Source organism: Podarcis cretensis (genome assembly GCF_951804945.1).
Source record: "Podarcis cretensis genome assembly, chromosome: 14".
NCBI classification, from domain to species: Eukaryota; Metazoa; Chordata; class Lepidosauria; order Squamata; family Lacertidae; genus Podarcis; species Podarcis cretensis.
Genome location: NC_137183.1, coordinates 5,080,859 through 5,104,474, shown reverse-complemented (window position 1 = coordinate 5,104,474; position 23,616 = coordinate 5,080,859). Strand labels below are relative to the sequence as shown.

At 45.1% G+C, this 23,616-nt stretch overlaps 1 protein-coding gene across 4 annotated transcripts in view; it reads right to left on the bottom strand.

Annotated features, from left to right (window-relative positions):
- The window catches only part of TLN2 (talin 2), a 182,041-nt gene that overhangs the window by 14,005 nt on the left and 144,420 nt on the right, over positions 1 to 23,616 (bottom strand). For all 4 annotated transcript variants that reach the window (XM_079953110.1, XM_079953107.1, XM_079953109.1 and 1 more), the window contains exons 36-50: positions 23,217 to 23,357; positions 22,376 to 22,557; positions 21,123 to 21,255; positions 19,581 to 19,682; positions 17,775 to 17,945; positions 14,868 to 15,014; positions 14,399 to 14,500; positions 14,102 to 14,221; positions 12,445 to 12,591; positions 11,791 to 11,957; positions 6,902 to 7,085; positions 5,810 to 5,935; positions 5,312 to 5,428; positions 3,842 to 4,027; positions 2,608 to 2,715 (exon numbers count right to left, since the gene is read on the bottom strand). In XM_079953110.1, the coding sequence (XP_079809236.1) occupies positions 2,608 to 2,715; positions 3,842 to 4,027; positions 5,312 to 5,428; positions 5,810 to 5,935; positions 6,902 to 7,085; positions 11,791 to 11,957; positions 12,445 to 12,591; positions 14,102 to 14,221; positions 14,399 to 14,500; positions 14,868 to 15,014; positions 17,775 to 17,945; positions 19,581 to 19,682; positions 21,123 to 21,255; positions 22,376 to 22,557; positions 23,217 to 23,357 (2,133 nt within the window). The remainder of the gene's footprint in view (positions 1 to 2,607; positions 2,716 to 3,841; positions 4,028 to 5,311; positions 5,429 to 5,809; positions 5,936 to 6,901; positions 7,086 to 11,790; positions 11,958 to 12,444; positions 12,592 to 14,101; positions 14,222 to 14,398; positions 14,501 to 14,867; positions 15,015 to 17,774; positions 17,946 to 19,580; positions 19,683 to 21,122; positions 21,256 to 22,375; positions 22,558 to 23,216; positions 23,358 to 23,616) is intronic.

Here is a 23,616-nt window from a genome sequence, read left to right as displayed (position 1 = left end):
TTCAGAGTGAGGGCAACCCTTCCTGCAGCAGTTCCTAATTATTTCAAATGGAGCTTCCATCAAAGAATATCCACTTAGCTGTATTTTCCTCTAAAATAAAAAAGCTGCATATGTTTTAACCTCTCCTTATAAGGAAGGGGGCCCAACCTCCTCTTGATACAACAGCAAGTAAGGTTGTTGAGAGTGAATGAGTAGACCCACAACCTGGGAATCCTGGTATTCTGGGCAAGGGCTTGCCCAGCCCTCGCCTCCTAAACTGGCAAGGGAACTCACTGCTAGTTTGGAACGTAAGATGCTTTTCTCACCCTATAATTAACCGGGCCTTAGGTATAATTCAATGGCAAATGCCGCACATAACTCTAAGCCATGATTTGTTCTAACCAGAGTTTTGTCAACAAACCATAAATTATGTCAGAGATAAGCAAACAAGCTGCTCTTCGTTTCTCCAAAGCTTAGTTCATTTCCCAACTGTTCTTGCCTTGTGCCTCTGTAGCTTCGTGAGAGTCTGGTGTGGTGTGGTGAAACAAACCATGGCTAAGCTGGGTCTGGACATAATGTCAAGCCATTGTTAAAGTGAGATATGGTTTGTAGGTCATTGCAATTTGATGCCAGAAAACGAACCATGGTTAGTCTATTGGACTGAGTTGGGATATTCGAATAAACCACACTTTGGTGAAACCAACCAAGTTATATGTGAACTGAGCAACAGCAATCTCATAAAATGCATTCGTATCTTAAGGTCCAAATCAGTTTTTGGTTATGTCCCAGTGCTGAGGCAGAAAGGGAAATTATTGAAGGCTGGCTTTAAAAATATCTAGCAAATCCCTTTTGAGCAATCAAGCTGCTGAATATAAATGATTCTGCTGAGTAGGTTCCTGTAATGATATTTAAAAGGTTTCATTCTTCTCACACTGTTTGCCTTGTTAGTGACAGGTGATAACACAACTGTGCCCTTTGTTTCTGCTTTATCTCTATTCCAACACATGCCCATTAATTCAATTTAACAAGAAGCTTTACAATACATGTAAAGCAAAATACAAAATACATGGTCCGCTTGTGCTCATCATTGTGCGGGCAATGTAGACGTTTCTATTCAGACGGCTTAATGGCCAAGAGGGAGCTTCTGGCAATTCACTGGCATGATTGGACTCACAAATTACTTAGATGCAGCTTTTTGGAACCCACACCCTGTATTGCTCAGAGTTAGAATATCAATGGAAGACCACAATGTTCAGGGAGGGGGAATGGCAGAGGTGACCTTACTAAGAGATAAGCCAATGTGATCACTTCAGCTGGGAGATTCTGGGTGCCACTGGGAATGGCAGTGTGGGAGTCAGGCACAGCCAACTCATCAAGTCTATCAGGGCCGGCCCAATACATTTTGCCACTTGGGGCAAACCAGAAAATTGTGCCTCCTCTGCTGCCCCTGCCCCCTCCTCACCTGCCACTGCCTGAGGCTACTGGAGGTTGCTTGGGGAAGCCATAGAGTGAAGGGGGGGATAAAAAAGGAGGCCGAAGAGCAGCAGATGGTAGTGGCAGCAGAGGTCCTGCTCTTCCCAGGCAGTGTGTGGGCAACAAATGCAGGAGGCAGTGAATGGTACACTCTTGTGCTCCCCGGATCTGCCACCCCTCCCAGCTCCCCCAATCTGCCTCAGGTGACTGTCTCGCTGAGCCTAATGCCTGGGCCAGTCCTGGAACTTAAACCCTCTGCTGCTGCACAACACCTGGGTTTGTTTTAATAAGGTTTCCTGCACCCATACTAGCTGTTACATGGTGCTACTGTTTGAAGTTTCTTCCCCACGCACCAAAAATATCTTTGAGCAGCCGTGAAACATAGAAATGTAGAAATTGCCCTTACTCTGAGTCAGATCACTGATAGCTAGAATTGCATTTTACCAGCTTGGGTTGGTGTTGCCCATTCTCATTACATCCAGTCTTGACTACTGTGGTGCACTCTACTACTTAGAAACAGTCTAGACATTTTACCAGGTGCAAAATGCAGCCATTCAAGTCCTGGTGGAGAAAAGGTAGTGGGCTGTGTGACACCATTATCTGATTGATGGCCTTGTTAAAATATGCCGTATTTTGGCACTGCTGGTTTTCATATTGTGGCCATTTCTTCTGGAAGCTTTGGTAACTTATCTGTTTTATTACTGTTTCAATTTGTATTTCAAAATTCACCCTGAGCAAATTTTATTCAGGAAGACAGCAAACAAATATTTCAAAGTTAATTAATAAATCAAATTTATAAATAAACAACAAATCTAGAACATTCCCCCCACTCTGACAGGCAGTGGCTCCCCAGCATACGAGGCTTTTTCTGTCACCTGTTACCTGATCCATTTTAACTGGAGATGAAGAGGACCTGGAACATTCTGCATGCAAAGCAGATGTTCTACCACTTCCTCCCCTGCACAATGTACAAAGATGAGGAAGAACACAATCCTTCCAGGTTGGTACCCTCTGACCAAGAGATGCCGGTCCTTTGCCTCGCACAACAACTCAGGAAATCACAACGCTAACCACAGCAGTCATCACAAACTAGCCTCAACATACCTTTGCTGTCCTTTGGCAAAGATATAGAGGGGTTTCCCCCTTGTCCCTTACCATGAGAACGTGTTCCAGCAGCTCCAGGTATCCCAGGGTGCACTCTGTTCCATAGCGGAGAGCTCTTGTCCGGACATCTTCGCTTACGTCGTGATGGTACGAAGCTTGCTAAGGATGCAAAAGAACATGCTTAGGCAAGAGAGGCAGTGATGACGCTAAGTTAAAATTCTTCATTTAACAAGACAACACAATTAAAAAGAAAACCTAGTATATGAAAACATAATCACTCTAGCAGGACTTGAAAAGGGAAAGCTCTGGCTATAGTCACCTAGTCTTGGGGTAGACATGCATAAGATTGCACAGTCAATAGACAGGTAGATTAAAAAGAGAACTCTGTTTTTTGAAGCAATGTACAGGAACACTGTCAGTGTTCCCAAAGCAGGCACATACAGAGAGCATCCACTAAAATAATTTAAGAGTACTGCTACTAAGTATTTATGTAGCACTTTGGAGTATTCAAAGCACCTTTCACACATAATCTTGCTGTAATCCAGAGATTTCCAAACTTTTCATGTTGGTGACACAATTTTCAGACATGCATCATTTCGCAAGGCAGTAATTCAGTTTTACTAGCAAACCGGGGGTTAAACTAACCCCTTTCCAGCCCCCGGAAGAGCGCGGGGAGCATTCGTGTGACACACCTACACACTGCACCCGACACACTAATGTGTCACAACACTGTGGAAAGCTTTGTTGCAATCCTTAAATATAATCTGTAACAAAGTGTTAGCATTATAATTCCCTCGTTGCAATATTAAATTTAAGATTAAAAATTAAAATCTAAATTAAAATAATGTTATCTATCTATATCTATCTATCTATCTATCTATCTATCTATCTATCTATCTATCTATCTATCTATCTTCTATATCTATCTATCTATCTATCTATCTATCTATCTATCTTCTATATCTATCTATCTATCTATCTATCTATCTATCTATCTATCTATCTATCTATCTATCTCACCAATGACCTCATTTCAACTTTCAGTCTTAAAAGCAGAAAAAAGCAACCAAAATGGGTCAACAAACAACAAAAACTTATTTTCACTTATTTAAAGGTTATCTAAATACAAATCTGTTTTTCAAGAACAACACCCTTTCATTCAGGTATTTTCCATAAAGATCAACCCAAGCAACCCAGACCAACATACCAGTACCAGGATTTTTGGGGGGAGAGGTGTTCAAAGAGAAGAGCAAAGCTCCCACCCAGCTCAGCGATGCGTCTGTACCTTGCAAGCTGTCAGCATGTCAGCTACAGCTTTGCGGCTCAGGTTGGCTGTGGCAATCACATCCTCCTGTCGGCATGAGTTCCCAGCTGCTACGGCTTTGGCTGTCGCCATGGTGATGCCTTTCGTCATCCGGATCGATTCCTCAGGTGATGAGTTCTTTTCAGGAATATCTTTTGACTGAAACACCTACAAGCAAGCCCCCAGCCCCAAACACGTTTGGTTTGGAAGGGTTAAACTCTGGCGTGGAAACAGCCTCCAAAATGTCAAAAAGCAAGGCATTTAAGTGGAAAACAGCTGGTCCCCCCCCCCACCTCAAACAAAATCATCTCCCAGAGAAGAGGTTTATGTTCCTGATATTCTTTGGACAGAACCACACATGTCTCCACTTGGACACAGGAACCAGCCACTTCCTTCATTACCAGTCCATTTCACCCTTCTCTTTGCTCCCACTTAAATCTGGTTTCCAGAAGCGGGTCTTTTCTTCCTCCAATGTTAGAGGGCCTGCACTACATCCATTCAGCAGTATACCTGACTTACCCCGCCAACATGATAGCATATAAGGTACCAAGATGGGAATCTCATGTACAGCGGCTGAAGAAAGCCACTCCTAAATCAGAGTCATATTAGACATGGACCAATGACAGCCTACTATGTCTACTTGCCACCCACAGGATGATGGTTCCAGTTCTACGGGCAGAAGGAAGCCAGTCTGCACACTGTAGCAGCCAGATTTACAGTATTTCTTTAATGAAATGCTAATGCCTCCCTCCACCCCAACAACTTTGCATAATGATTTATATCAGGGATGGGAAATCTGTGGCACTCCAGATGCTGAGGGACTACAGCTCTCAAAATCCCTGACCACTGACAATGCTGGCTAGAGTTGACTTGCTCACAGACTTCATTTAAAAATAAAAATAAAATCACAGCCTCTGAAGCAGCCTTTGCTGAGTAGGTGACTTTTCAATTAGAATTGAAAATGGCCATACAAACAAATTTAGTTACAATAAAACAGTATGGCAAAAAACATGCAGACATAACTATTTTACAGCATAATCCTATGCATGTCTGCTCAGAAGTTAAGTATCAATGAATTAAATGAGACTTACTTCCAATTAACTGTTCTAGGATTGTAGTTTAAACATTTTAACATTGTGCTGAACACTGCTTTAATTTGCTGGTTGTTTTTATTGCTTAAAAAATGGTTATTGATATGTTAATTTTGTAAATTGCCTGGAACTAAATCTGGTGGGGGGGGGTGCACATATTTTTATAATGTAGACATGCACAGCATTGCACTGCAAATTTTACAAAAGCTGAACCGCGCTGTATGAGGACAGAACAGGAGCTGGCCTGAAAAATAGCTGCAGTAATCCTCAGCTTATTTATTTTTAATGCACTGGCTCGGGGACCTAGAGTTTGCTTGCTACTTCTAGAGATTTTGCAAACATCATTATACAAAGCCTTTACCGTGAGTTCTTGCTTGATGTACTCAATCGTAGCCTCCAGCGCTCTTGTCCCTCGCGTAGCTTCATCTTCTACAGCTTTCACAGTCTTCAGTAGTGATGTGACGTTTGTTACCATTACCTGGAAAGTCAGGAGAAGGAAACTGCTCAAGTGCCAGCTCTCATCACAGAATGCTCAAGCAGCCAACCTGCCTTTGTAAATTATCCCAACAGTATCAAACTAAGCTTCAATAGACAAGTGGGGAAAACTCAGGAGAAGCAGGCACAGACCTCAGAACACTCCAAGCAGCCTTTGGAAGGCAAAGACCATGGAATGATTCCTGCCACTCCCCAGAGGAGGAAGAGACATGGTGGTGGTGATGACTCCCTACTGAGTGTGTGAATGTAATTTCAGAGCCTTTGTCTACGATCTTTGAGAGTTCTTGGAGAACAGGTGAGGTCCCTACCGAGCTCAGATGGCCAGGTGTGGAACTTGCAAATGGAAAGCCAACACATTTCTTACCTTTGCTGCTCCCTTGAGCTGGTACATGGATGGGTCATCTGCAGGCTTGCTGGCGGCTCCTTTGGTTGCACCTATGAGGTCAGACAAGGCCTTTGCCACATCCTTAATAGCATTGATCAGCACAACCTGGAAGGATGGGAAGAAAAAAACGTTGAGATACTGTGGCACTTTGCAAGCTTCAGAAGAGATGAAATGTAAGTGGGGTGTACATCTCAAGATGCACACAAATGAACGTGGAAGTGGGTACTTCTGTTGTTGTATTCACACAAGCTTCTCAAGTCTTGGCTTCTGTCTGAATTGCTGGTGACTTCATATCCACACTAGTTATAAAATGGTTTCAGGCTCCTAAAGATGTTGCTTTCCTGCTCAACAAATGTTTTAATGCCAGATCCATTATGGCTGGAGGTACCAGGTGATCATCTGTATATGTAGGAATTGGGGTGGGTGTGTCCCAATATATGACAGTGGCTTTGAATTCATAGAAAGGGGTTCTACTCACACTGAACCTCAGGTCTCTTCCCAGGCCATGTCTCCCACTGGCCCTAATTCGCACTTTCTTCATGTACTTCTGATTGGCTGAAATTTGACTTTGAAGTACCATAAAGCCTCTTGCTTGCCTGGACTGATGATGGAAGTGTGTATGTGTATGTGTCACCTCTGACATTTATGTGGCTGGACTGATGTCTACATCTGTTGCTTCATCCATTTACACCTTTGGCCCTACCTGCTACTGGCATGTGGCCCCTCAAGAGGATACTTGGCCCTCATACCAAAGAAAAAAGGTTCCCCTGTTATAGGAACAAAAGAACAGCCTGCTGGATCAGGCCAGTGGGCCATCTAGTCCAGCACCCTGTTCTCCCAGTGGCCAATGAGATGCCTGTGGGAAACACACAAGCAGGATTCAAGCACAAGAGCCAGAAACTGGTATTGAGAAGCATTACTATCTCCAACTATGGAGGCAGAGCATGGCCATCATGGCTAGGAGCCATCAACAGACCTCCACTGTCCAGGTCGAAGGTAATATATATATATATAGACCTTGGAACAGAGCATCTCAGGAAGCTGAAAACTGCCAGTGCTGGACCCTCTCACCTGTGTCTCTGGGTCACCTGATCCCAGGCTGGCTGCTCCCAGTTTCACAACCTCAGCCAGCTGAGTGATGGTGCTTGCGGATGACTGTGCTGCTTGAGCAAGCTTCTCCTGGCTTGAGGCAGCCCCAGATACCAGCAGCTTTGTGTCTTCAACCAGAGCTTTTGCTGTCTTCAGAATATTTTCCCTGGAAAAAGACAAGAGGGAGGTGGGATGGAAGAAAGAGAAGACTCAATTGGTATTCATCTGCACTGTTTCAGAGGACCTGCAAGAGCTTTTAAGATAACCCTCCCAAGGAAAAGGTTGCAAAGTTAAGTTTGAGCAGATGGATTCGCTTTCTAAGCTTTCTACACAAGTTGCCAATGACTTCCCCTTTGGGAGGGAACCATTTAAGTGCATGGAATGTGGGAAAAGCTTTAGCTGGAAGGGAAACCTTGCCAAACCTGGAATGTGCTGTATGTGTAAAGTGTGTAGAACAGGTGGAGAACCTCTGGCTCATCAGCTGCTGCTGAACTACAGCTCCCATCGTCCTCCCCAACCTTTTGGGCATGCAGGTGTTGACAGGAGCAGAGTCTCAACAACATCTGGAGGTGTGCCCCACCATTTTTCTTTGTTGACTAAATAGTCTGGTATGAGACACTCTGATATGGACCAAGGAAAGATCCGTATTGCTTCACATCTGTACTATCCATTAAGTGAGATGGGCGCACAACCCCAGAGTCTGTCAAGACTGGCCCGTACGGGCAGGGGTACCTTTACCTTTATACTACTTTAACAGCCATGGCTCCCCCTCAAGTTCCTGGGAACAGTTCCTGGGAACCGTTGTTTCTTAGGGGTCTTGGTCTCCTAATGAATCTCAGCGATCTTACCAAACTACAGTTCCCAGGATTCTTTCTGGAAGCCACAGCTGTTAAAATGGCATAAGAAGGCCTTAAGTGGACTGTGTGGATGGTCATTCGATACATACCATATGTTTTGTAAGTATGTAAGGAAACAAAACAATGGAGCCAGATGTTATATGAAAGGAACTGGGATCCAGGGGAAGTTTCTGCCATTTCCCTCTGTGGCCCATCTCATGCTGTTCTGGAGGGCTCTCCAACCCTCTGGAGCAGGTTTCAAGGAGAAAAAGAGCTGGAGGGTGAAGGGGTGATCAGCGAAATGTGTGGCCTTCCACACTGACTGGTAGGAGTGTTCCGTTACCTCAGAAGATGCTCCTGGCCAGCCAAGTCTCAGGATGAGATGTGATTGAAATGCCTATACCTTATGTCATATTTTGTGCAAAAAAATCCCTTGGGAAGGAGGCCATTTGCTTTGAAAGGCAGCAGTAAAATATTTTAAAGAAAATAAAGAAAATATAAATGCTGCCGTAGCAGCACCTTAAGTTTGCCAGATGGGTTACTGGTGTTTGACTATTTTTTTTACTCCTTAGCCAATTGATCATTAGCCAATTGATTGTGTTGTTTTACACGTAAAAGGATAAAGTCCCTCCTGCTGCAATATTCACTAGACTCTACTGCGTCCTTAGCATATTAACTTCATTTGTAGGCTGCCAATAACAAAAACTTTTTCATATGCCACTGTGTCCATTACACCCAGTGGAAGGATGCATAGCAGCCCCCAAGACTTGGCTCACACACTTCAAAGCACATCTTTGCAACTGCAAGCACTAATAGCATGCTCTTAAAATAAGCAAAGTGCTGAGATTCTCAGGAAGCTGAGTCTTATGTCTCTGACAAACACATGGTTCACAAAACAATGAACTGGTTCTTGAGTGAAATGCTGTAACTTTCAAACAAAGGAGTCCTGGCCTGCTTTCTGATATGGAAATGGGTGGAACTGGTAACACAACATTAAAAACCACCAGGTCCTGCCATTTCTCAGCTCATCGCTGTGAGTGTGCTGCCACCGTCTGGTGAATGAGAAGAGTGGGAGAGATTTCACCTGAACTTTGAAGTTGCAGAGGTGGGCAGGAAGCATTTTGACAGCAGTGAGAGCATGACCACCCCTCACCGATTCCAAGAGAAGGGGCTGGCCATTTGCTGAGGTTCCATGGGTGCCTGAGCATGGCCAAAGTAGAAAACCCACCACCAAACATTCCTGGAAGATGCTGTGCAGGGCAAAATGGGGTCCTAGCCAATGGACCAGATACTCCAACTAGCAGGACACATCTAAGTTCTGTGAACAAGAAGACACTGTCCCTGTTATGATATGAGCTCGGAATACCACTGCTTTACTGGTTTATTGAGTTGTGCAAATTCTGTGAGCAATTTTGCATATAGGGAGCCAAGAAGCAAAATGTAGTGACGCCAGAGACATATAAATACTATTCTCCCCCAAATAGATACAGAACTGCCAAGAGAATAATTCTAAAAGCAGTTCTCTGGAATTATAATGCTCTGTAGGATGAAAATGAGAAGAAACTAACCAAACTATTTTAAGCGATTTCAGCATGACAACAAGGGCTAGAGGCATGTTTCAAAAGTCAAAACCAAGGTTCCTGACATTTTGAAAATGCTATTACTGTATACAGTGATACCTCTAGTTACGGACTCGATCCGTTCCGGGGTGCCATTCGCACCCCGAAAAGTCCGTAACTAGAGCACTGCTTCAGAGCACACGCGCAGCAAAACCCAGAAGTATACACTTCTGGGTTTGCCGCGTTCGCAAGCTGAAAAGACACAACATGAGCCTAATGCAACACGAGGTATGACTGTATTCTGCACTGTGGACCATACACCCCCACATGAGAGCAACAGAATACTAGGCTCATTTCACGGATCAGGTGGTAATTCAAGTTCTCTTTACAGCCAAGGCAACAGGTGTTCAAACAGTATAAAAACTCATAAAATATGTGTATGGGGGGACCCTAACTTAGGCAAAAGGAGATTCCTCGGTTTACTGGTTAAATATACCTCTAGCGTCAGTTTTCTCTACCCATATTTATCCTATCCAAAAAACAATGCTGCTGCTAGCCTGATCTTGTTTTGTCCCTGGAACAGAATCAGTTTATTATTCTGAAACCAATGGCTTGGAACATGTTTTCCAAAAACAGCAACAAAGCTTTATTGAGTCTTTTTGCATTGAAAAGTACAATTTCAGAATGATCCAAAAAGCTGAGGAAGTTTCAGAATACCCCAAATGTCCTTCAGGGCTTTCTGTAGAAAGCTTTCATTAAAGTGGAATTATGCATTGAAGGGAAATAAATAGAAAGAATATTTTAGAACTGCCTTTCCTAATAGGTTTTTCAAGCCATTTGCTTATTGGGCTCCTTCCCAAAGAGACTTTTTCATCCCAGACACAATACGGTTTTGTGTCTTTCAGAATCACTATGGATTTATTATTATTTTTGGAGTAAAAGTAATGGAAAACAATTTGAAAACAAGAGGCACTTTTTCATCAAGAACTGCTGTTTGAAGCTTGAAACAGACAATGGTTTATAAGAGCTCTGGGAGAGACTTCCTTTCTCCTGGCAAATGCAGATGTTTCATCTGTTCCACTTTAGTTTTCGGTTAGACAGGTTTGGTAGGCTTCTGAATAAAAACCTGTACAACTTATTTGATAAATGGGATAGGCCTAAACAATGCACACAGAGCCATCCTTGAGCTACTGACCATGCTGGCTGGTGCAGATGGGAACTGGGAATCCAACTTCTCAAGAGTCAAAAGCTGGCCACCCTGATATGTACAAAAATCCATGGTAACATATTGGTCTACTCAGAACAAGGTTCGTTTGCACTTCCATATATGCATTTGTGGCAGGTTGCGGTGGCCCGGGGAAGAGTACAGATTTGCTGTGGGGGTGGGAGTGGGGCAGCTGAACTGAGAGCTAATGCATGGGGAGGGTGACTGAGCTGAGGTTAAGAGTGGAGAGGCCTCACTCTGACCAGGAAGCTTTGAGTTCTTCTACCATTCACTGACTGCATCTTTTCAGTCTAGATGGGATCCCTTTTGAACTCAATTTTTAATTTCATGTCAGAGCACCTTACATCCTCCCTGAAAACTCTTCCAGGGTTCCTGCAGCCTATGGTTCAGTTTTGCCTCTGACAGCCCGGCCCCTTTGGACATGCCCCTGAATCATAGAATCATAGAGTTGGAAGAGACCACAAGGGCCACCGAGTCCAACCCCCTGCCAAGCAGGAAACACCATCAGAGCACTCCTGACATATGGTTGTCAAGCCTCTGCTTAAAGACCTCCAAAGAAGGAGACTCCACCACACTCCTTGGCAGCAAATTCCACTGTCGAACAGCTCTTACTGTCAGGAAGTTCTTCCTAATGTTTAGGTGGAATCTTCTTTCTTGTAGTTTGGAACCATTGCTCCGTGTCCGCTTCTCTGGAGCAGCAGAAAACAACCTTTCTCCCTCCTCTATGTGACATCCTTTTATATATTTGAACATGGCTATCATATCACCCCTTAACCTCCTCTTCTCCAGGCTAAACATGCCCAGCTCCCTTAGCCGTTCCTCATAAGGCATCGTTTCCAGGCCTTTGACCATTTTGGTTGCCCTCCTCTGGACACGTTCCAGTTTGTCAGTGTCCTTCTTGAACTGTGGTGCCCAGAACTGGACACAGTACTCCAGGTGAGGTCTGACCAGAGCAGAATACAGTGGCACTATTACTTCCCTTGATCTAGATGCTATACACCTATTGATGCAGCCCAGAACTGCATTGGCTTTTTTAGCTGCCGCGTCACACTGTTGGCTCATGTCAAGTTTGTGGTCAACCAAGACTCCTAGATCCTTTTCACATGTACTGCTCTCAAGCCAGGTGTCACCCATCTTGTATTTGTGCCTCTCATTTTTTTTTTGCCCAAGTGCAATACTTTACATTTCTCCCTGTTAAAATTCATCTTGTTTGTTTTGGCCGCTGGTCTGAAATCTTGCGGCCACACTGACCTGTGGTCTGCAAATGATTCGTTGTTCTCAGCATTCAGCGTTCCGGCCGTGGCAAACATGATGGTGGTGTCCAGGTCAGCGATGATGCCTGAGACGGCGCTAGCAGCCGTGATGCACGCCTGGGTGCCTTTGTTGCCTGCCTGCAGGGCTGACAGAACTAAGGACACCTGTCAAGAGGAACAAGCAAAATCCTACTCAGAGCAGACCCAGTGAAATTAATGAACACAATTAACTTAGGTACGTTCACTTCACTTTCACTAGGACATAGCTGGACACAGCCCGTAATAACAATAAATAAACAACACTATGGTGTAACCCAGCAGGATGTCATGATAGCAAGAGATTTCAACCTGCCCTTAATATTGAGGAGGTTCCCTTTTAGAAGTCTCTATGGATGCCTTCCAAGTATTTGAGGATGCTTCCAAGCACCTACTATAAGAAGGAGGTATTGATACCTGACTTAGCAGGTGATGGCGGCAGCAGCGGAGGCAAAGTGAGATTACTGGAGTGATTTGGTGTGGGCAGGCTGCCCCTGAACCCTGCTTCTGATCAAGGATTGCTACAACCCTGTCTTAGAAGAGGACATTATTCTCAGTGACGCACTGGGGACCAGGAGGTATCTAAGCTCACACCGCTGAAGTTGAGGGCACCCACCTTCTCGCTGACCGCCCGAGCACACTCTATCAGCTCCCTCTTGGTGTAGCTATCTGTGGGACATATCTGTAGAGCACCAGCCTTCTGGACCAGGAAGATGCAGCTGTGGCCAAGTTCCTGAACCCGCGTTCTGATCTGGAAGCCTATCTGGATAGCCAAGTGGTTGGTGTGGAGAGGAACAGAGTGGAGGAAAAAGGAAAAGAAAGTGTTGCAAGTTATTTGTAAAGGAGGTAAAGGCAGCAGTGTTAGGCAAACCTTGGCACACCACTTTGATGCATTTCCCTATTATGGAACTGTTCCTGGACAGGTTTATAAGATGCCCTTATGACAAACCTGATGAGTATGATTTGAGGGACAGGGCCTTTTCAGTGTAACAGGGCCTTCTCACTGGCAGCACCCTTTTTATAGAACTCCCTCCCGATGCAGATCCAATTGTCTCCCACTTTTAATTGCTTTAGGAAACAGCTGAACACTCAATTATTTTTCCAGGCGTTCAGTACCTAGCAGAAGTGGCCCCATCTCTTTAGCAGTTGCACAGTTCTACACTGAGGTTAATAATAATAATAATAATAATAATAATAATAATATCCTGCCAGGTGAGGAATGGCTAAAAGAAGGTATAGGGATGCCATGATGAATTGATAGCAGTCAAAATCAAAGCTGCTGGTCTTCATGGGTCTCTTACCTTCAATTGGTTAACTGCAAGTGCACCAAAAAGTGCGTCTTTCCACACTGAAGGTTCCTGCTTGCAGAACTGCTATTACTGCTACTTATACCCAGTACTTGAATTACAGGATGGAGGGCAGGTTCAGAGGGCCCCACACCCTTTCCATGGACTCCCTCTAGCTACTGCTTGTTAGCAGGACATGGGGTACTGCACTTTGATTAAAATTAGCACAATCTGGTTTGCTTACAGGCCATTCTCCTTTTCCTACCCGGAAAGCCAGTGTGGTGCAGTGGTTAGAGCAGGCTTCCTCAACCTCAGCCCTCCAGATGTTTTTGGCCTACAACTCCCATGATCCCTAGCTAGCAGGATCAGTGGTCAGGGATGATAGGAAATGTAGTCTCAAAACAACTGGAGGGCCGAGGTTGAGGAATCCTGGGTTAGAGTGTCTGATTAGGACCTGGGGGACTAGAGTTCAAATCCCTGCTTAGCCATAATTGTCACTGGGTGGCCTTGGTCAAGCCACCGCCTCTCAGCCTAACCTACCTCACAAGGTTGTTGTGGGGATTAAATGAAGAGAACCATGCATGCCACCTTGAGCTCCTTGGAGAAAAAGGAAGCATGTACATGTGACAAAAAACAACAACAAATGAACAGATAATAAATAAATTCAAGCATTGCTTAAATTTATATTCTGCCTTTTTATTGGCTTGCTCAAGACAGCAGGCAAAACCCCAACTTTGCACAAATCAATGACACCAAATCAGTACCCCTGTGATGACAACAGAGATAATCAAGAGGCAGAGGATTTTTCTGCACAAGCAGCAAGGTTCCAATATGGGAGGCCCACTAGTTTCTTTGGGGCAGCAATTTAAGAACAGAAAGGGGGGGGGGGGGCGGAAGGAGAACTCTGATGTTGCCTGGGCCCTCCCCCCAAAGTTGGTCCCATCACTGCATGTTTATTAACTCCAAACAAGACCAAGGGCTCAATACCTCTTCCGGTTCTGCTGTAGCGGCTGCCATCCGTCCCTGGAACGCCAAGTGACCGTAGTCTGTGGTCATTTGCGAGGCGAGTCCTCCCAGCTCCTCTGGATTAGTAACCGCCTTCGTCATCTGAAGGAATGTGAAGAAAGAAGAGGTGAACATGCCTCACTTGCGCTACATTGTGAGAAACAGGATTCTGCACTAGATTTTCCTTTGGTCTGATCCAACAGATGGATCTTCTTGGGTTCCCAAAGGCTTCCACTGGCCATCACTTAAGGTGCACCTCAATGCTTCAACAGATCTTACCATTTCTTGGGCTGTCACTGCAATGGCTTTGGAGTATTTGACTACGGTGGTCTGATAGTCAACGTAAGTTCCATTGGGTTCTGGCGGTGTGCCCTCGTCCAGCTGCAAAGGGGGTTGAAGAGGAAGAAGAAAGGTGATCAAAATGGCAGGAAATCTAGACTACTGTAACCAGAAAACCCACAATGACTGACCTAAATTATGCAAAATAGGAATGGTATCATTAGTGCCTGGGACTGAGGGGTGGGAGTCTGCATGTGTCTCCCCTCTCCCCCCAAGTCCTTGAAGCACAGACACCTCAATCTGTTTTACGGCTACCAAGGAAGGCAATTATTGATATACTGTAATCAACAACAAGTTTTTGATAGCTGCACCCTCAATTTGAGTCTTCCTGGGTGCTTTGGGATAATCACATATTCCAGGGGCCTTGGGAAACAGCAATGAGAAGGGATCCCAGGTGACTCTTACAGACCTTGCTCATGGCTTCAGCTATGGAGTCCACCATGTTGCCCACCATCCCTACTTCGCTGGCAGCTTCATTCAAGGTAACCATGATATCATCCACCGCTTCCTTCATCAGCTGGGCAGCTTCCGTGATGGCATCGTGAGTGTGTGAAGCCTGAAATAAGATGATGGAGAAAACATCTCCCTCTTTCTTTGACACAACTGAAACACATCCCAGGGTCCCTTCTGTTGAAAAACACAACTTTTGTGTGATGGCCGGCATGGAGACTTTTAAAAAAACCATATATAATATATATATATATCAATCAAAATCACTTTCCTACCTGAAAAAAGGCTTTCCATGTGGGAACACAGAAAATAGGAGTTGACACCCACAGCTTTGTCTGCTCTGTCCACCTTCACAGCATACATTTGAAGTACAATACCACTTTAATCAGTCATGGCTTCCCTCAAAGAATTATGGGAGCTGAAGTCTGTTAAGGGTGCCAAGAATTGTTAGGAGGAGGCTCCTATTCCCCTCACAGAGATACAACCCCCCCCCCCGTTTCCTGCAAAGAGGGACTGACACTTAAACCACTCTGGGAACTGTAGTTCTGTGAGCCTCAACAAGCTTCATCTTCCTGATTTCTTTGTGCGTAAGCTATGGCTGTTTAAAGTGGTATCATCATGCTTTAAATGTATGGTGTGAATGTGGCCTCTGTGCCCCTCAACATTTGCCTCCTGAGGAGGCCTGCTCAATAGTAGGGCTGCTGCTGAATGACTCAAGGGATGTGAGCCTTGGTGTGTTAAAGAGAAAGGAGCCTAGTTTTAAAAGTAAAAAAGCAATTCTTTTTAAAAAGGTTCAATTCCCCTTCCAGTCTCCACTTCCCTGATTTGAGACTTTAAGACTAGACTTCCTACTGACACATTTAGTTTTTTCTTAAGGCAATTACAGTGTTTGCTTCATGATCTCATTGCGGGAGACGATTGTCAGACAGGGGTGATTACTGAAGGCAGGATTTTTTAATTACACACGTTTGTCTAAGGGCCATTAAAGAATATCTCCTGAGTCTCTCATCATCCATCACCATTCATGCTTGATTGCTCACAAGGACTGTATTTTTTAGATCCCCAGACATGCAAATCATCTCTCCTTCTCTGAAAGCATCTTCTGACAAAGTAAAATATTTGAGGGAAACATGAATGGCTGGTCTACACAGGCAGGAGAATGAGGTGGTAAAAGTGCTGAAATCCCTGACTGCTCCTCTGAAAACAGAAAACTAGCTCAGTAAGAACAAGGGCTAGCCTGGAACCAGTCTCCCTGACATGCTAGCTTTCCATTTCTGGGAGTTTGTTATATAGGCTAGCTTTCAAAAATGGGATCCCCTCCTCCCTGCCATTATCATGGTCTGGAATGGCACAGTTCATTCTACCTCCTCAAGAGACTTCATGCTTAGATGCAAACTACAGAACTTATCCTTTAACAAAAACAACAGCACACTAAACCACAATGCCAATGGGCCTGCAAGCATCAGTGGCTTAATCAGTGTGATTAACAGGACAATATTTTTGTGTAATTAAAATCTTCCCACCAATTAAAATCAACCGGAAGGGCCATAGCGCAGTAGCAGGGCCTTTGCAATGTTGAAGCTTCTGGTTCTCGCGACTGCAGAAGGTCCCAGATTCAGTTCCTGGCAAAGTCTCCAACTAAGATGCGAAGGAATAGACTCTTCTCTGCCAGACACTTTGGAAAGCTGTTGACTATCAGAGGGGACAATACTGAGGTAGACGGACAAATGCTCCATAAAGGTGGCTTCCCATGTTGCCATTGGGGCAATTTTAAACACACTGTGGTTCCAACCTTGGCTCTCCTTTTCCAGCATCAGCAGGGAGAGATGGCAGAGCTTTTGAGGGGAGCTGAACAGGAAGATGCTTATGGGGCAAGGAGTTCAAAATTAATTGACTGGCAAAGCTGAAACCAGTCTATTTTTACTCTCATAGACACTTGTGTAGGAATTCAGAGGGCAGGATTAACTGTTATGCTGAACATGCCACAGCTTAACAGCCCAGGAAACTGGAAGCCCTCCTAGGCAATAATTATTGAGTGCCTTGCGGAAAGGAAAGGAGGGCAATCCTCAGCTGTCTGGTGGTTCCTTCTGAATCTTCCTCTGATGCTGGAATGTGGCGGCTTTGCCACTGATCCCATGACATGGCCTCAGCCAAACAGGAACAGTCTAATGGCTTGAAATGTGGTGCAAGAGTCTTATCCATATTTCCTAATTCAGGCAGAACTAATCTCTGCTTATACTCACAAGTTTCTCTCTTTTTAAAACAAAGGTATGCAAGCTTAAAACCTTTAAAATCCACCATCCAAATCTGATAAAATGATGACTCCTTTGGACTGAAGAGACCCAGGTTAAAATTCTGCTGCAAAGCTGACTGTTCACCTACTCAATTGGATTTGGGAAACTTGTATGACCATCAGTTGTTGTGATCAAATCAGATCACCACCACCGCACAATTTACTGGTGGTGTGCTTCCCTTCAAATATAATTAGAAATGGAGATGCCTTATACAGAGTCCATCTAGCTCAGCAATGGCTATAATGACTGGCAGTGGCTCTCTAAGGCTTTCACAGACCTATTGGAGGTAGCAGGGATTCAACCTGGGACCATCTAAATGTAAATATGTGCTCCATCACTGAGCTATGGACCTTCCCCTTCTATCATATGCTTGATCACTGGCCATCCTGGCTGCGGCTCAAGGGAGTTGGAGTCCTACAACAATTGGAAGGTAACACATTTGCTATCCCTGAGAGAAAAAGGGAATACTTTTGTGGCTTGATGAATAGTGTGATAGGGAACATGCAGGGCCCTCTCTTAGGACGTCACCTCTAAATATCAACATTCAATTAGTCATCCTGAGGGTGGCCTACCTTGGGGTTTCCTCCCCCTTCTTTGGCTGCATAGAGCATCTGGAGGGCAGATTCTGCCAGAGTCTTGGTCTGGTCCAATAAGGTCATTTGTTGCTGGTGGTTCATCAACTTGGATACCACACCGACAGCAGCAAGAACCAGCGGTTCAAAGTAGCTGGCTACCTGCGTCACCTAAGGGAGGAAAGGAAAGAAGGCAACGGAATTCATTCAATGTGGCTATGCAAAGACCTCATTTGTTTCATCATGCATTCATTTAAAAAACCCCACCATGCATCTGTTTACCATTTGTCATCTATTTAAATGTAATTCATCTTGTTTTTCTACATTCATATATTTCATTTGCTTATTTAAGCATTTCTGTGCTGCTCAATGAGCCATGTCCTCAGGGTGGTTAGAGTGCTGATGTTTATGACTTGGGCAGCTGCCATTTTGTTTTCCCAGAAGGCCTCAGACATTATGTACTTCAAGAGCACCAACAAGCTGCACTAACAAGCACAAAACAACCCCTCCGCAGTGCCACAAATCCAACTTAATGGTGTAATATTGGAAAGTGTTGATCACTTTTCCTACCTGGGCTGTTATCTTTCCACTAGGGCTGAGATTGATGCCAAAATCCAGCATCCCCTGAGTTCTGTGAGTGCAGCTTTCTCCCAAGTGAACTGCAGAGTGTTTGAGGACTGGGACATTCGCAGGGAAACCAAAATGCTTGTTTACAAAGCTATTGCACTACCAACTGTACTGTACGCTTATGAAACATGGATCACTTATAAACGTCATCTCCAAATCCTTGAAGATTCCATCAATGGTGTCTCCGGAAATTTTTACACATCACTTGAGAAGACAGGCAAACTAATGTCAGTGTACTGGAAGAAGCAAAGATCACCAGTGTCGAAGCAATGCTTCTTCAACATCAACTTCATTGGACTGGTCATGTTGTTCAGATGCCTGATTACAGCCTTCCAAAGCAACTACTCTATTCCCAACTTAAGGATGGAAAGCGAAATACCGATGGACAACAAAAGAGATTTAAAGACGCTCTCAAGGCAAAGCTAAAAAATTGTAGTATAAGCACTGATAACTGGGAAATACTAGTCTACTTGGATGGGACGCAGGTGGCGCTGTGGGTTAAAGCCTCAGCGCCTAGGACTTGCCGATCGAAAGGTTGGCGGTTCGAATCCCTGCGGCGGGGTGCGCTCCCGCTGCTCGGTCCCAGCGCCTGCCAACCTAGCAGTTCGAAAGCACCCCCGGGTGCAAGTAGATAAATAGGGACCGCTTACCGGCGGGAAGGTAAACGGCGTTTCCGTGTGCGGCTCTGGCTCGCCAGAGCAGCGATGTCACGCTGGCCACGTGACCCGGAAGTGTCTCCGGACAGCGCTGGCCCCTGGCCTCTTGAGTGAGATGGGCGCACAACCCCAGAGTCTGTCAAGACTGGCCCGTATGGGCAGGGGTACCTTTACCTTTACCTTTAGTCTACTTGGAGTTAGATACCATCTGTGTATCGTTTTCATATAATTACATTTTTTTTACCTTTGGCTTTGGCACAGGATCATAAAATAATAAAAATACAGAAGCAAATGACCAAATAGTGAATAGAATTAATTGCTCTAAAACACGTGGGCTAAACAAAGTAGTTTTCTGCAGTCAGCAGAACTTCAAAATGGCTGCCTGGTTAATTGTGCCTCACAGGCGCTCTGCTGCCCTCAGTAGATCCCAAAGCTGCCTCCCCAAGTCAGCGTTCTTTTCACGAATTTGCCTCAGACCAACAACATCCCTTTTCCCCAGAGTGGCCATTTTGGGCCTTCCAACCTTGTGGCCCAGCTGAGCGGCTTCGCCTCGAGCGGCTGTAGCAATGGGGTCAATTAGATGCCCAATTTCCTGGACGACCGACGTCAGCTGCTCCTGCAAGGCCTGAGAAACAAACAAAATGGACATGTCAGACAGAAATGTTATGACAATGCAGAGGTGCTTGGTGACGTGAAAGACACACAGAGGCACTATTTTGAAAAGCACATTTGTTCTCTCTGTGGGGTGAGGGGGAACTGTATTGCTTTATACATATATAAATATTTATTGATGTGGTAGTTTCCTTCCCTGGTAGTTTTCAAACAAAGGTTGGACAGCCATCTGTCAGGGATTCTTAGCTGTGAATAAAAACAGGAAAACAGGAAAAACGTATTCATTTTGCCATTTCTGTCCCTCCTATGATCAGCTCCCATATGCCAGGACAAGTTCTTTGTCCACCCAGTCCAGTGTTATCTTCCTTGGGGGTGAGGAACCTTTGGCCCTCTAGAAGTTGCTGAACCGAAGGAAAGTCTGTTGGATCAGGCCCAAAGTGGCCCATTCAGTTCAGCATCCTGTTTTCACAGGGGCCAACCAGATGCCCAGGGGAGAGCAGGAAGCGGGACCTTAGCACGAGCGTCAGTCTCCCCTCCTGGGGTTTCTAGCAACTGGTATCCAGAAGCATTCACGCCTCCATCTGTGAAGGCAGAGCACAGTCATCATAGCTAGGAGCCACTGATAGCCTTCCCTTCCATGAATCTCTAATGGCCACCCCAGTTGCTGGCCATTATGGCCTCCTGAGGGAGGGAGTTCCATAGTTTAACTATATGCTGCATTGGCCACACTTTCTGGAGTTGATGGGGGTTGCAACATTTGGAGGGCCAAAGGCCAGCCTCCAATCCACTCTGATGGTTAGCAGACTTCAAGGGGTCAGGCAGAGATGACCTCCCCTCCCCCCATGACCTGCTGCAATCTGATCTTTTTTCAACTGAAGATCCCAAGTTTGAGCCTGGGACCTTCTGAATTACAGCAAATGCAGATGGCCAGATTTTTTAACACAAAGTTTAACTTCATGTTAAGCTCTACCTGTAAAAACAAGAGAAATAAGCTTGTGAAAACTTGTTATTTCCCCCCTCCAAGTAGGATTCTAGTTTCCTGCTTAAAAATGGAAGAGGGAATGAAGCTGAGCTGCTTATGGTTGTTTGAAGGTGCTTCTTTTCTCCCCTGGGCATTAAAAGAAAAACTAAACTTAAGAGTCTCACGCTGAAGAATTCCAACCTGTCATTTTGCAGGTTTACCACCTGTGCTGCTGGACTAGATTCACTCACCTGGAAGAGAGTTAGCAAGAGGAATGCAATGCATGATGGGAAAATCTTCTAGTCGGTTTATAGCAGAAGATTTATTGGTGCTTTCCCTGTTTCCCCTCACCCTGCACTGCCAACTACATTGATTTGATTCAGAGCACTCTCTCTCCCCCTCCCTTTCTCTCTCCCTCGCACACACAGACACACTCCCAGCTGAGAAGGACGCTCAGCTTTTCCTTCACTGGCAATGCACAGCTCTGCTTACCTCAACAGAAATGTCATCCCTCGTGGCCAAGTTCTGACTGACAGCTGCAAGTGAGGCCTGCTCAATGTCCCTGATGCATCTATTGATCCCATCTATGGAGTAGTCACACTCCCGCTGGCCAGGGGCTTTGTCTCTGGAGAATGTATGGCAGATTGTTATGTCAAGGGTGAAAAGGGGGGGGGGGTATAACCATAATTAACAAGTGGGAACTGCAACAAAATATTAAAGAACAGAGGATTCCAGCCCCTCCCCTCCCCCTCCCCCTGGTTTTCCATCTCTCTCCCCCACCCATCCTTGCCCCACCCATCAGCCTGCATTCTGTGGCTACTGAGCATGCTCCATACACATCCAAAAACTCCCCCTCACAGATTCTTTTGCACTTCTTCAAACTTTAGAATATTCCCAAGCCGGCTGATACCTCTTTCCTGAACATGGGTGGTGCTATTTTGCCTAAACAGGGAACGGCACTCACACCCCAAACGCTTGAAAATAAAGGGACTGATAATCATTCACTCTTCTACTAATGAGCACCCAGAGCACTGAATAGTGTACATGAGAACAATAATCATAACATATGATACAAAGAAGCAATTAAAAGAAACACAACATAAAACATATATATTATATTAACATAGTACATTATCACACAGGAAAAGACCTGAAAGTGGAGTGGGGAGAGAAACATACCTCAAAGAAGGGCCTGACTAACAGAGTATTCTAGAGGTGGGGGAAGGTCTTGACCCCTGAAGGCGTCTGTGGTTATTGCAAAACTGGAAGCTTGGGAGCTGAGTGCAATGCTCCAGGACTCTCTCTCTGACCCCAGACACACTTCCCACCATCCCTGATCCATGCACCTCTCAAGTGCTTTTGCCTGGCTGTGCTGCATACTTGGAAATGTGTTACTGCCTCTTGCTTGCCTGAACAGAGGGCTGTGCATGTGCAGAAACCCCTGACTTTTGCAGGGTTCGAATGTAGCCTACTGCATAAAAGGCAAATGTCACCTCCACTGCTCCACCTGCTTTTGCCTCTGGACCTGCTGCCCACCGCTGATAGGTTGCCTCTGGAAGGTTGTCCAGGAGGGAAAGCAGGCCTTGGGCTGAGAAAGGTTCCCTATACTTGTTTTTACATATTCCAGCTTGCTGAAATAATAAGCATGAGCAGGGCGTGTGTTCCTGCAGAATGGGGGAACGTGATATGGAGAAAGGGGGAGAGGTACTCACACTGCAAGGGCCTATAAAAACGAAAGGACTCACCTGATGGACGTGATGAGGCTCTTAATGGACTCGGACACGGTGTGTGAGTGCCCAGCGAGAATGGACCACGTGGGAGGGTCTTTGGGGTTGATTGCCAGTGAGCGAGCAGTTTTGATTAAAGAGGACGAGCTCTCTAGCATAGTCCGGGCAGAAGTCAGGATTGGTTCCTGTGCCCGAGAACCCTGCAAAGAGGGAAGCAGCTGGCTTTTAGTTCCACAGCAACTCCCAGGTTGGGTTCAGATGTAATAACCCCAGACTAAACCACCATGGTTTGTTGGAATAGAAATGGCATGTGAACTCATTTGCTGCTCCTTCTCTTCCTACCTTTTCTAGCACGCCTCAATTCAATTCTTAAGGTTCCAAACCAAGAGACTATGGTTTGAGTAATCCCTGCAAACCTAGGATCAGATCATAGCTCGTTGACCTGTTTTGTCCAGACTTTGACCATGTAGGGGTCCAGGGGTTTTGGACTCCCATCAGCCTCAGCATCCTACAATTGTACTAGCTGAGGCTGATCCTCACCTGATCCACATTGCACATGGAAGAACCCCTGGAGCAGGCTATAGTTTTACTTACAAGAGTTTCACAGGAAAGGGGAGGGAGGGAGTTAAATAAAAACAATGTGAGGTTACCATGTAGGTAACATGGCAATTGCGACGTAGATCATGTAGGCAGGCTTGCTTCTCTAAAGCATAGAAAAGGTGAGCTTAATTGTTGTAAACAAACTTCCAAAATGCTTTGTAATGTCCTCAAAGACCAGAAAACTGGAGATCAGTTTGCAGTAAGTTAAAGACAGGCTCCGCATCATTATAAAGTTAATTTAATACAGCACTTCTCTTACCTCAGTACTGATCTGGGCCGGGATGCTGACAAACTCAGGATTTGATGCAAAGGCTGTTAGGTTTTCCACAGCTTCAATCAATGGAGCAGTTGCAATCCGGCACTTATTTCGGTTATCTTCTGAGAAGTCACCATCCAAGGCCTAGTGAAGAAAAATAAAAATGGGTTCAAGCGCTGTGGTGAACTGGAGAGAGAGCATCAGATTTAGATGTGGGAAGCCGGGGCTTGAATCTTCCACTCATCTGTGAAGTTCACTGGATGACAGATCAGAGCCTAACTCCATCTCACAATACGTTAAAATAGGATAACCCAGATCTTCCCATTCAGTCAGCTTGACCCCAGATTTCTGTATGATGCTTACAAGCCCCTGTCAGGTTCCCAGCTCATCACCAGAACCATTC